Source organism: Lepisma saccharinum, chromosome 18, assembly GCF_977018435.1.
Source record: "Lepisma saccharinum chromosome 18, izLepSacc3.1, whole genome shotgun sequence".
NCBI classification, from domain to species: Eukaryota; Metazoa; Arthropoda; class Insecta; order Zygentoma; family Lepismatidae; genus Lepisma; species Lepisma saccharinum.
Genome location: NC_139246.1, coordinates 17,385,246 through 17,399,890, shown reverse-complemented (window position 1 = coordinate 17,399,890; position 14,645 = coordinate 17,385,246). Strand labels below are relative to the sequence as shown.

Here is a 14,645-nt window from a genome sequence, read left to right as displayed (position 1 = left end):
TAAATTTTGCTTGCTTCAATTTATTTTCTTGCGTTTGTAATAGGTGTAATGGAATGGCAAATATGATAATTTTAATCATGCACATGACATATATTTCTTCCCATCACGTCAGGATTTTCCCCTAGATCATGATTTTTCTCCACATCATTAAATTCAATCAACATACTACAATATAACATTGAGTTTTGAATATTTTGTGAAGGAAATTTTTATGGGGGATTTCAAAAATGGGATTTACGTAATCAAAGTTTACAATTTTCATGTCAATGTGTCTTGTGAAGATTGAAGGTGCATTAAATGCTTACTATTCTATGTGCAATTATAGTTCGAAATTGGAGGATTTGTATTGTAAAAAGCCAATATTTTACCATCATCCAAACAGAGACATCTATTGAGGAAATCATGGAACTACACTGTTTATTGTGAAATTCAGGCAGTTAATATATTGCTATTTTCTGAAAAAACTACACGTGATGGATAAAAATGGATTTCATTTTTGGAATCAGCATGCTGAAATTGTTCAGGGGCAACAGTCATCTGTGAGTCATCCAAACCCATGTAATCAATCGATCCTACAACAAGAAATAAGGTGCAATTTTTTAAGACGACATACCACAATACTATGTAGTAGCTTTTCATGCCAGTAAATCAAAAACATTCTGAAATAGTGTATTAACTAATATTATTGATATAAATACAGCAAAGCAAAACTAGGAAATACTTTTGTACTTTATTTATCAATAAAAGTGAAGAATGCTTTCAATCATCCATGTATACTTAAAATGAGTACACTATGCACTTCCAGCCCTCGTTACATTAAATATTTATATCTTAAAGTCTTGTAATAACACATTTTACAAGTACTGCATTCCAGTACTACAGCACTAATAGTTTACAGTGAAGTCTTGCTGCACAACACAAAAAGTTAAGAAAATGTAGAATACACATCCTTGCATAAACACTTCAAGAATCACAAAATGTTCTTAAAAAATATGAAATCATACGACAAGAAAAATTACCACTCTTATCGGTACACTGGAGTATCTTCTTAACGTCTGCCACCTCCCTGCCATCCACCACGTCCGCCTCGACCACCACGGCCTCTTCCACGAGCAGCTGGAATAGAATGCAAATGTTTAAGTATGTGGACGTCACCGTTTTCATTATTCACATTCTCATGTACAGAAGACATGAATATCAAATCATAATAAACAACACAAACCTCTCAATGTTGTGTGTTTTGTGTGCATAGTTATGTTGAGAGAACAAATGAAGATTAAGCAAAAGTGATGCAACATGAGTCAATGATGCGACTCAAAACAGAATATTTGATGCAAACTTGCAAGTGGGATCCGACCCATTATGTGCCTCCACCGGATATCAAACCCGGGACCCCTTGATTACAAGGTGACGTTACCTATATGCCGTCAGAAAGGCCACCAGTATAATATCACATTTAATTATTCAAAATTTGTTGACCCATGCCTAATAAACAACATTGAATGAATTCGAGATGAATGTACTTCCACCAAAAGTGATTCAATATCTACAAATTACTACATACATTTTCTTCAGATAATTTCTTTATTTTTAAAGACTTAATTATTTAAATCTTGATGTGACAAATGTTAAAGGTGGAAAATACTGTAATGCATCTTGGTTTACAGAATGCATCAAGTAGAGGTACACATTCTGAGAGAGATGCAGATTTATTCTTTGCCAACAAGAAAATAAGGAGCTTACTGAAAAAACTACTTATCAGGTAGTTGGCATAGTAATTACTTATGAACATGTAAGGAACTCTGGATTATTTTAATGCACAAGGACAGGAATTCCTCATCTTCCTCAATATTTGGTAATTACTGGTTTGGGATTACCAAAGAGATAATTGTGACGTGACGAATGAAGATTTAAATGCAACAAAGCTAGCAGATTTTTTTGATTGATTGAATTAAAATTTTTGGGTGCGTTGGCACATCAGTCCATTTTGCACCCTTCAGTGAATGCAGAGAAGACCCTCCTTATCTAAAACACTTACCTCAAATTTAAAAAGATAAAAAAGGGTGTGAAAAGCCCATCAAGAAAGGTTAAAAAAAACAGGTTATAAATGGACCTGCATTGGACAAACACATGAAAAATGGAAAGGATAGTTTCAAAACTACCAACATAGAAGACAAATCGTTGGGAAGGTTAAAGCCCTATCTGAGGTGATTAAAATCAGCACATTCAAGAATAATGTGTCTAACACTTAAAACAACGTTGCAAGTAAGGCAGCACATGACAATGTGTGAGACAGCTGTGTCCTATTCGGAGCCACGTTAAAATTACTTCTTCTCAATGGGAGGGAAGAGACGTGGAACGCCAAGCACCAGTGATGGGCTTCATAGCTCGCAGCTTGTTTGCCCCTTATCTCTTCCCACTCGGTCTGCCATGTGTTAAGAATTGAACTACGAAAAGGAATTCTGAAGGTCCCTAGATGGCAGAAGATGGATGAGAAAGTCTCCGTCTGCACCGTCAGCATCAGCTGCTTCATTCCCCTTGATGCCCATGTGACTAGGGATCCAACAGAAACAAACTTCAGCTCTGGCACACATGGACATTAGCTGTCGAAAGATACACTGCACTACAGGATGTCTCGAATTGGGTAAACCCAGACTCTGAACACACAAAAGGACTATCTGCAGGGAGTGAAAATCAGCAAAATCCAATGCCTTGAGGATATAGGCAGGATGTAGGACGAAATTGTAGCTTTTGTGTCCCTCAACTGGGTATGAAGCCCAGGACTCCTTGATTACAAGGTGTTACCAATATGCCATCAGAAAGGCCACAAGTATAACATCACATTTAATCATTTAAAATTTGTTGACCTGTGGCCTAATAAACACCACTGAATGATTACCAAAAGTGATTCAGATATCTACAAATTACTACATACATTTTTTTAAAATTATTTTTTCATTTCTAAAGACTTCATTATTTAAATCTTCATGCAACAGGTGTTCAAGGTGGAAAAAACTGTACTGCAGCTTGGCTTACAGAATGCATCAAGTTGAGGGACACATTCTGAGAAAGATACAGATTTATTCTTTGCCAACAAGAAAATAAGGAGCTTATCGAAAAAACTACTTATCAGGTAGTTGGCATAGTAATTACTTGTGAACATGTAAGGAACTCTGGATTACTTTAATGCACAAGGACAGGAATTCAATACTTTCCTCAATATTTGATAATTACTGGTTTTGGATTACCAAAAAGATAATTGTGACATGACTAATTAAGATTTAAATGCATCAAAGCTAGCAGAATATAGAAAATAAAACTGGTGCATAATATATACACAACAAACTATTTTCATCATACCATCACTCAGCCTCATTTTGCACTTAGCCAAAAGTGGCACCAGAGCGAATTTAAATAAACCAAATCAGCAACTACTTGTAGTAACTCACACTGCAATATTGAAACACACTAAAATATCTACACATTCCTATAAATGCTAGGCCAATGGATTGACTGAATTAGGTTAATTACATTTAATCATGACTATGAGTGTTGATAGTATGAAATTGATGAAAGGACACTCACAAAGAACACCCATGCCCAGGCAAGGATTGGGACCTGGGATCCCTGGTGTTATGATGTGCTGTGCTGTGCTAACCACTCCACCAGTAACATTTGCTAAAAAACTAGCATGAGGAAGCATTTTTATTTTTTAACATTACATATGAATGGCTTATTGCAGAAAGGGACCTGAGTCACTTTTGCACAATTCTGAGAAAAACAATGAAAAATCGTATAATATTAATAGTGTAAGAAAGAAATGTGCCGTTGTTGGCTCAAATATTCAACATAATGAATAGTTAATTTTGCAACCCTCAATGCACCCCCCTGCAGTATGCTGCTAGACACAGTGGAGATGAAAAAATTAACTCCGATACCTCAAAAATGTGACTCAGGTCCCTTTCTGCAATAAGCCATTCATATGTTTTTATTTCAGCTCGAAAATGAAATTAGTATTCTCACCTCCTAGTAAGAAACATCTGACAGTCCATCTCTACCTTACACGAACACACATGAAAAAAATTCTGAAAGATCTGTTAGCTCTCATATTATGTACACTTAGTCATTTTGGAGATAAAAATGATTGGTCAACTAAATAACAGATAATCAAGTAGGCAAGACCCTAACAGTGTTCTGTTATCCAGCAACACACAATCTTCTTCCAAACTCTCCAGAGTGAGGGTGACTCAAGGACTGAATTTATCCACGGGTACCCTTGACCATTTGTACCTCCTAGTGAAAGTGAAATATTTTGCATGGTATATGAATATTTTGTTGTTTATGAACGTTTCCAGTTGATTTAGCTCACGGAAATGTGTTATTTTGAAATAAAGTATGTCTGTTACCTTAGCATGTTACTTTACCGTGAAGAAGAACAGCCTGAAGACTTTGTGCAAGTGAATCTTAGCTCCCAAAACGACATTCCACAACAGCAATTATAATTTTACATAGTTAGGTTAGGATTGTTAGGTTTGGTACCAACAGCTATTATCGATGTGTTCTTTAGCAATTTGGGTGTGCATACAAAGGGTTTTAAAATAAAAAGCAGCGAAAGCACTCCGAAATGGCAGGTTTTTGCTTACGCTGGTCTTACTTTGTGATCGAATATCTCCGTTATTTGAGTTTTTCGGATGCTGGAACTAATTTTATATTACGCAAAACATCAAAATCTGTCTATTAATATACATTTCAATGTAATTCTCGAGGGGGTACAGTGGGTAAACGGGACCATTGTTAGATTAATTGAGGAGACAAATCTTTGAATAGTTACACAAACATGCAATTGTTTCCAATTTGAAAAATCTTACATAAGAAGTAATCATCCTCACAAAACATGAATCATGGCAAAATGTAATTTCATTTACTTAAACTTTTGTTAAAATGCATAAGAAAATTATTATTTAATATATATTTTCAATAAAAACGTATTTTCATATAAAGAGGAAAGCCCTCTGATTGGCACTATGTTGACAACTCCCTTGCAAAGGAGTGCCAGTGACAACTCAAAATTCTCTGTTCCTATGGTGAAATGCACTTTAGTGTTGCTAATGACATGATACTGATCCCATACCTTAGAATCAGTTTTAGGGTTTTACTCAGCACTGGCAACCATGAATCTGTGCCATGTGGATGCATAACATGTATGTTCATCATGCACTAGTCCAGTCTAGTTCAATGCACTTTTTGACTTTCTCTGCACTGAAGCATCTAGTTGGTTACACGGTGCAACACCCATGTCAGTACCATTTGCACTACATTCTGGAGTAGTGTAGTAGCATGTGGTGTATGATCACGTGGTGCGAGCTAACTAATCAAATGAATGTTTAAAGCAGCAGACAAGCATTTGCTGAATCTTCTAAACTTGAACACTGCTATTCGTCTATTTGATCGAACGTCATTTCCTTGCACTACCCTGACAGTGGGATACACCTGCAGTATACTGAGTGTCAAAAAGTGCAGCAAACTAGACGGGGGTGGGGCTACTACCAGGTGTATAAGCTTAAATCTGCTGTTTGCTCATAGATGGCGTTAGTGAGCATATGAAGCTACCATGGGCACGCCATACCTGGTGTTTGTATGAGTTGGACATCTGCCAACACGAATCAGTGCACATCGTCAGCATGTGCAGACAACAACAGACAGTGTTCCTGTGGTAAGCATGTCTAAGCCAAGCGTCAAGTCAACCTTGCAGCAGGTTTTCGCATATGTAGATCCAAACGTGCGTGCAGAATATAGTTCCACTGAGATGGGTTCTATTCCGACACAACTGCATACTTGCAAGAAAACCGTTATTTAATTTGTAATATACAGACAAAATAATACATCCATTAGCAGGTATGAACTTAATTGGTTGCAATCACTGTGCAGACGAACTTAGAACCGCAGATTCGCCAACTGGAATGTCTATTGCAGTGAAGAGACAATGAAACTTTAGAGCGAGTCGAGCGACACTGAATGTGTTGCAGAGCACGTGGAATCGGTGATACCAGTGTTGCACGTCCAACTATTTTAACCCTATGTTTATTGTAGAGTGGCGAGAATGGCTGAATCTCCTGTTCAGTGCACGGTTTTACCCGAATGTTATTTTGGGCTTTATCCGAAGGGAAATGCTCTTCAAAGTCAAGCAAATTGTTTTAAATACATAATCCTCCTTGCGGCAACAAGATCAAAGTAAAACAGGGTGTGAGGTGATTTGCCGTCAATGTGCGCACGAATTGTATCACAGGTGTTGAATGATTTGCGGTTTGAGTTTAGCAAGAGGAAACTATTGTTTGTTGTTTGACGACAAAAGAATCTCCGCGGTATTAAAAGATATCGCCGTGAGAAGAAACATGCTTATACTTTGGATGAGACGTCCTTCAACTCTGTGGGGGAATAAAACATGGAAGGATACCATCGTGCAAAACCACCGCCAGGGCTGAAGAAACCGACGATAAAGGGAGAGGGGAAGGGGGAGGCTTATTGTTTCACAAACTGGCAGCAATGAAAGCTTTGTTGAAGGTGCATATTTACTGTTCCGCACAAAGAAAGGGAAGAGTGATTATCATTTTTCATAAATGTATTTCTTTCTAAACCAAAAACAATAATTTGTCATTAAATTCAAGAGGGGCCTATTGTTGTTTACTTTTATCTCCTTTTATTTTTTGTTTTGCGTGCTCGAAATATACACACATGCTCTCATGTTTAGATGTTATTTCACTCATATTAAGTACTGACACATTTATTAAATTAAGTATGCGCAGAAAGTACTTTTAAAATTTTATGTTTCAGGAGACAAAGAGAAGCAAAAATACATTCTACTTGACATGCATGCGGGTTTTGATGTGTTGTGCGGTTGGCAATACTGTGGATTTTCTCTGTGTCTGCGATGTAAGCAGCTCGGCGGTTGAGGAAAGACTGGCACGGAAGATTCTGAGCTCAGTTGTCGTGCGAATTGATACATAAAACCTGCTGCAAACTTAGCCTGAAGCTCTACTTTTCTGCTTCCATTTGAAGAAATCAGCTGTCGAATCGCATCGAATGCTTGTGGAGGCCTATGGAGACAGTGCTGTATCGGAAACAACATGCAGGGATTGGTTTCGTCAGTTCAAAGATGCCAATTTTGACCTGAGCGACAAGAAGCATGAAAATCGGCCCAGGAAGGTTGAGGACGATACCCAAACGCAAAAGATGCTTGCCGAGCAATTGGGTGTTACTCAAGCAGCCATTTCCATGCGTCTACATGCCATGGGAAAGGTTTAAAAGATCGGAAAATGGGTGCCGCATGAATTGACCGATCGGCAGCTGGAGAGATGCCAAAACACATGCAAAATCTTGCTTGCCAGACAAAAAAGAAAGTCTTTCCTGCATCGGATTGTGACTAGCAAAAAAGTGGATATATTTCGAGAATCCTAAACGCAAGAAATCGTGGGTTGATCCTGGTCAACCATCAACATCTTCCTCGAGACCAAATCGCTTCGGCCGGAAGACGATGCTGTGTGTTTGGTGGGATCAACAGGGTATCGTCTACTTTGAGCTGTTAAAACCTGGTGAAACTGTCACTGCCCATCGCTAACACCAACAACTGTCAAATTGCACCATGCTCTGTGTGACAAAAGGCCGGATTATCAACAAAGACATGACAAGCTGATTTTTCTCCACAACATTGCACACGTCAAGACTTGTCCAAAACTACTTGGAGACACACAACTGGGAGGTGCTACCCCATCCTGCCTATTCACCAGACCTGGCCCCTTCCGACTACCATCTGATTCAGTCGATGGGCCACGCCTTCGCTGAGCAGCACTTCGATTCGTATGCAGACGTCCGAAAATGGCTTGAGTGGTTTGCCTCGAAAGAGAAGGACTTTTTTTGGCGTAGTATCCACAAATTGCCCGAGAGGTGGGCAAAATGTGTAGCTCGCAAGGGCAAGTACTTTGAATAAATTTCTTGTTGCTTTCTATGAACAAACCATGTGTTTTATTGACTACAAAACAGCAGATTTAAGCTTATACACATGGTATATAAGTTTGTCAGTGGTGCAGTGACAAATGTTTATTTTTGGAATCCACCACACACAGTCTAGGGCTCCTACAAAAATAAGGGATTATTTTTCTAATTTCCTATTTAGATACATATGGCAGATATTAAATCTCATTTTAAGATGGCAAATACTGTGCTGCACCATGGGTTCCAGAATGCATCAAGTAGAGGTATACATTCCGAGAAAGATTCTGATTCACTTTTAGCCAACAAGAAAATAAGGAGCTTATCGAAAATGCAACTTATCAGTTAATTGGCATAGTAATTATTTATGAACATGCAAGGTACTCATAATTATTTTAATGTACAAGGACAGGAATTCCTAATTTTCCCCAATATAAATTATTTGATAATTTGTTTGGGTTGGTAACACTTCGATATGGTCCCAACGAATTTCTCCATTTTTTACAGAAGAAACTACTTATGGAAATGCGTTTTTGTAGCATTGATGTGGAGGTTTTCACTTTCATCGTGGAATGCATTTCACTAGGAATTCATGTATTTTTCAACAGAAATATCTTTCCGACGCATAATTGCAGTTGCTTTCATTTCCTTCCACTACGTGAACCAGATGTTGCGTACTATTGATGACATAACCCCCTGTCAGTGTTTTCAACCATGCCGTTGTTTTGCAAGATGACAATTTTAACTATGTCTGCCTAACCTAACCTTGCCATGCATGGTTTGTGGGGCTATTCATGAATTGGAGCTACGCGTGCATAGTTCATGGAGATTTTTCGGTTGAGAAGGTTGGAAGCACTGCATACCAACTGATGATTACCACGATAGTCCAGGTGTCTTACCATATTGTGCGTTTCGCAAGCGAAAAAAGGAAGAACAATAATTATTCCTCATGTCAAAAATTCAAATTATTTTCGTTAAAAAAGCAAAATACCACCTTGAAGAATCTTTCGCAATGCAGAATAGGGTAAAACTAGGGTCATTCCATGCCAAACCATCCAATGGTGGTTGCATGACCATTTTAGAAAAACTTCATTTTTAGTACATAGGTTTGTACATGTTTCTAGATATCAAAACCAATGTTCAAAAAAAAATATTGTCTTTAGTTCTCCTGGGACAGCCATCTTTTCCAACATGGCACATGGCTTTTTTTTGCTCATGTAGCAGTATACAGAAACCTTAATATCTCAAAAACCATTAAAGCTAGAGACCTGAAACAAAATTTATTTTGTACCTAATGAAGTATACTTCCTATGATATTAAGGTTTGTTTTGCTTGAAATTGCATCGTAAGTACGATATGGTGGAAAATGGGGTAACAATAGTTAAAAAATTGCATTTTTTTTAAAAAAATTGCATTTTTAAGCCCAATTTTTTAATGAAGGGGTTTAGTCTAAGGCTTGATTTTTTTTTCAAGTGTAGACCTACCTGCAGGGTGTCTGTAAATAATATCAGTGCTTAGAAATGCACCCCTTTTTTACAGCATGGACTCAAACATGGCCGTTCATTGAATTTTGACAGTTTTCGAGGTTAAATATCTCAGATGGGTCCCCTTTAAAAATTCTGAAATTTGGCACATAGGAAGCCCTTCATGAACCTAACTCACAGTAAAAATCTCAACTTTTAGATTCAACTCGTTTTGGTCAATATGAGGTAATGTGTCACCTAATTTCTGACGTTGCAAAGTAAGGTTAAACTACACCCCATAATTAGAATAATGAAGTTTTTTCTTTTTTAAATTTGGGTTAAATAAAAGCTCTTTGATTTATTAGGTACCCACGACCAGTTGGTATTGTCAGCTCCAAAACTGAGCTTCACCCATATTTTTATCAATGTAGCAGTACATGCAGCTTAAGATAGGCAGTGGCATGCCCAGAAATTTCAAAAGGGAGGGGAGGGGGTTACATATACTTTTTTATTATACAACCCCGTTTTTGCCACATTATCCTGCCTTTGACGTAATTGTTTATGGAATACTAGGCCAAAGGTATTGGGTTATGACCCCCACAAACCCCTCCTTGGGCACTCCACTGAAAGTAGGCTATTTATTTTGGGGTGTCTAAGCTGGTAGAATATATTATCTTTTGTTTCCTTTATGTTCCACTTTTTTTTTTTCTTCCAAAAAAAATCAAAAAAAAAATCGTTGAAATAGATGTGAGTAATGCACAGCAGAAGATTCAGAGACATGTTTTGATAGGATGTGAGGCAAGCCTGGAATTTATCTGTGCATGTACAATCTCTGCTGTCATTCTTCCTTTGCCTAATGTGCCGAAAGTAGTGACTTGTGAATGTTTGTTATCTGTTATAGGAAATGGAGTTTTTTGTAATATTTTTAACTGGAGAGGACTGTCATAAATACACTTTTTGGTAAGGTTCCCAAAGACCTAACTAATCTTAACAAAGTCAGTGAAAATGATAACACTTCTTAGGTCAAGACTACAGGTGTATGGCTTAGAGACAATATGCAAATACCATTAAATATAGCTTATTATATGGTAAAGTATGTTGTGATCTTCAGAAGTACCACTTAAAAAAAAGGTTAAGTAAGGTAAGGTTAAAAAATTTTCACGAAAGCCTTATACCAGTTAAATCAATATGCCTGGTATGTTGGAGTAAAAGTTTCATATGTGGAGAAAGTGACTCACTTAAATGCCAGAACTGAAATCATGTCTTTGTGCAAAGCCAAGGAAAACTAAAGGAAATGCATGAAGTCTGTTCTGTTTTTTATACATCTCCCCTTTCAAAACTGAGGAGGCTGATTGCAGAAAAACAATAAAGTGATCTTGCTCGAAAAACTATTCACATCCTACAAGGAGTGCAAAGGAAACTGGAAAGTTGCTTTTCACTAAGTATTAAAACTGAAGAAAAGGAAAGCAAGCGTTACAATCCTTTGCATGGCCAGTACAATCATATAATTAAAATTATAAGAAGAAAAATGTAAATGAGTAAAAAAAATAATGTTGAAAAGGTCAGAATCATCAGTTTGATTGCTACCACTTGGTCAAGAAAAAATATGTGATAAACTGAAGGTTTCTGATAATTTACTCAGGAACTTAGTGAAAGAACAAAGAATCCTGCCTGATTTAACAAAGAGAATGAATAGGAAACTAGAGCTGAAAATACCAACTGGTCATGGGTACCTAATAAATCAAACCTTTTGCAATGAAATTTCGCAGATTTTCAATTGTCATACCTTGTAATTTCAATTTCTGGTAAGTCAAGTATTAAAACCTTATGTAACTACATTTTCTGAGCTTTTATTTAACCCAAATTTAAAAAAGAAAAAACTTCATTATTCTAATTATGGGGTGTAGTTTAACCTTACTTTGCAACGTCAGAAATTAGGTGACATACATTACCTCATATTGACCAAAACGAGTTGAATCTAAAAGTTGAGATTTTTACTGTGAGTTAGGTTCATGAAGGGCTTCCTATGTGCCAAATTTCAGAATTTTTAAAGGGGACCCATCTGAGATAATTAACCTCGAAAACTGTCAAAATTCAATGAACGGCCATGTTTGAGTCCATGCTGTAAAAAAGGGGTGCATTTCTAAGCACTGATATTATTATTTACAGACACCCTGCAGGTAGGTCTACACTTGAAAAAAAAATCAAGCCTTAGACTAAACCCCTTCATTAAAAAATTGGGCTTAAAAATGCAATTTTTTTTAAAAAATGCAATTTTTTAACTATTGTTACCCCATTTTCCACCATATCGTACTTACGATGCAATTTCAAGCAAAACAAACCTTAATATCATAGGAAGTATACTTCATTAGGTACAAAATAAATTTTGTTTCAGGTCTCTAGCTTTAATGGTTTTTGAGATATTAAGGTTTTTGTATACTGATACATGAGCAAAAAAAAAAGCCATTCCAGGAGAAATTACTTACCGAATGCAGTTTCTTTAGACTTTTGGAAGTTCGGGGAAGTGTTTTCTCCCATCGTTCATTGAATTTTGCCGGTAAATCATCTATTTTCCGATATAAATGTGTGACCGATGCACGAAAGCTCTTGCATTCATTTACTTCCAGGTGGATGTAGCCTGTGTGTGATGACGTAATGCCGGTCAGTGTTTCCAAACACGTGTTTTTGTAACTGAAGAAGGTACGTTTCCGCAAATGGTTTGTGGGGCTGTGTCAATGGTTTGTGGGGCTATGTGTCAATGGTTCGTTGGGCTACGCATATTTTTTTCTAAACAAATTTTTAACTATTGTAACCTATACGTGACCCTACCTAACCTAACCTTACCGGAAATGGTTTGTGCGGCTACGTAGGTATTTTTGGGTGCAGTGGGGTGGAAACACTGCATGCCGAGTACGGTAGTGAAACTGTGACCGCCATTTTGCATGTTACCGAAGGCGAAAAGAAACGAAGAAAACTTACTCGATATGTCGCAAATGGAGCTTATTTCCGTGAAATAAGCGAAATGCCACCTTCAGCAACGTTTCTCAATGCAGAATACATAAGTACGAATATTCAAATTAAATGAACTAGCAAATTTCAGCCGTTTGTCCGATACGAGAAATTTACCCCAACATAGTTAAAATTGTTTTTCAAAATTATTATTATTTTTTTTTTTGGTTCGAAAACCCCACGAACCATTCATAAATAGCCCCACGAACCATGCACGGCAAGGTTAGGTTAGGTAAAGCAAACATACTAAAAATTGTCTTTTAAAATTAGAAAAATATTTTTTTTCGGGTTCGAAAATCCCACGAACCATGCACGGATACACAGTTACAAAACCATGTGGTTGGAAACACTGACCGGTTATTAAGTCATGAAACACATGCAAAAATGTGGTTCACGTAGTAGACTGATATCAAGGGAACAGCTTTCGTGCATCAGAGTGAAATTAATGTCAAAAATTATATGATTTACCAAGAAAAAAATTTAAGCGAGGGAAAAAAAACAAACTTCCAGAACCTTCGCACAGTATAAAGAAACTCATTTCGGTAAGTACTTTCTCCTCTAAAATTGAAGAAATACGTTTTGTGGATACAAAAATTTTAATGAAAAATGTACACAAAGGCAGGATCGCTTCAATTTGGCTACCAGTGTTAGGTTTGAGATTGCAAGCTTTTGTGCTCTTTTGAATGTTCAGATAACCGGTTTTTACGAACTGCTGTACAGGACTTAAAATTACGTATTTATCTTCCGGACTTGGACTTAAAGAAAATCAAGATAGAAAACAAGGAGATGGGGGGCGGGAGCAAGTTCTAGTTTGTGTGATAATTAAATTGCAATTACGTATATAATACGATGTCCAAAGACAAGACACCAAATTCTACATCCCATTATTATACAAAATATACATCAAAATAATATGCAAACTAAAGCAAAAGAAAGTATAGTGTTCATTCACCCATATAGGCTTACCTTGAGCTCGTAGAATAGCGGACTTCCCTCGACCGGCCCCTCCAGTACCTTTCTGACCTTGCCTTTTGAACATCGGAGCATTTTTCAACATGTCCGGTAGTATAAGAAAACGTATCTTTGATCCGCGAATGTACACATTTTCAAGTTGTGCAACTCTTCCATCTCTGTATGTGACTGTTACGGTTGTCATCTGGCAGTTCATATTGTCTTCAGCTTCAATCAATTTTCCTCTGTACACCTCGCCGGTTTGGGTTTCACAGGTTACTACATGTCCTTCGGCTTCGTGAAGAACTTTAATCGGTACGCCGATCGACATGATGAATATTTCTGATCAATTCTATAGTTTCCTTTTCAAAGTTGATGGCAAATATTATTGGATGATTCACGATTATAATTCTTTTCCGCACCAAGAAAACCGCCAAACACTTAATGACGCCGTGAAGGCACAGTATATAACCCCAGCACAACTACAGGAAAGCACAGGATACTTCTTTTCGTGAAATGGCTTCCTGAAAAACAAGCTCAAGGTAATAGAATAAGCCCAATGAAAATCGAGTTCTCTTTGATAAAGCCAGTGGTAAAGCCTCGGTCATGGAGATAAATGTAACATTCGAGCAAATTGCAAGGGAGACGATTTCTGTTTTACGTCATAAAATCCACATGTTCTGGGACTGAACAAAACTAACTTGCAATCTTACGAATAAGCCGGGAAACCATTAAAATTTCCCTCTACTGTGAAAATCTCGAATATCACACTCAAATGAATTATTCTACATTTCTAGAATAAAAACTGCTATATTTAAGAGAAAACAAACACTTGCACAAACCTTCCGGAATAAATCATCAGCTTTAAACTCATCCATTTTGAATTTCCCGACTTTTCGGGATCCAGAAAAGTCAGGATAATGGCGGATTCCTGACTTTTCGAGATCCTGCACACCTCTACATAACAAAATATACCAGAAATACTGTAACACTGGAAGGACAACCTTACGGCCCAAAAGTGAAACCTTTCTGTCGCATGTCAGACATAGTCGTGCACATGGTGGGGGGATGGTCTGCCCCCTTTAATGTGTACTCAAATAATAAAAATGTAGGAACTACCATTAAAATAAAAATATCCGTCTTTAAAAATGAAGGAATTTCGTTTCATTTGAGATTGCCATATTCTCTCTCTCCGAAAACATGTGATATTATTAACTATAGTAACACTGCAAGGAA

At 37.2% G+C, this 14,645-nt stretch overlaps 1 protein-coding gene across 1 annotated transcript; it reads right to left on the bottom strand.

Annotated features, from left to right (window-relative positions):
- Nucleotides 1-711: 711 nt before the first annotated feature.
- SmD3 (small ribonucleoprotein particle protein SmD3) lies at nt 712-13,890 on the bottom strand. The gene is made up of 2 exons (XM_083139590.1): nt 13,425-13,890; nt 712-1,116 (listed from the first exon to the last, which is right to left on the bottom strand). Exons 1-2 carry the CDS (start codon nt 13,738-13,740, stop codon nt 1,049-1,051), a joined length of 384 nt encoding a protein of 127 aa, XP_082995716.1. The 5' UTR covers nt 13,741-13,890; the 3' UTR covers nt 712-1,048.
- Between the last annotated feature and the right edge of the window lie 755 nt (nt 13,891-14,645).

Bases quoted from the DNA above. Each gene is read 5' to 3' on its own strand.
- SmD3 (XM_083139590.1), bottom strand. From the start codon at position 13,740: ATGTCGATCGGCGTACCGATTAAAGTTCTTCACGAAGCCGAAGGACAT. The intron at 1,117-13,424 runs GTAAGCCTATAT...ATTCTATTCCAG, and splicing joins CGCTATTCTACGAGCTCAAG to CTGCTCGTGGAAGAGGCCGT.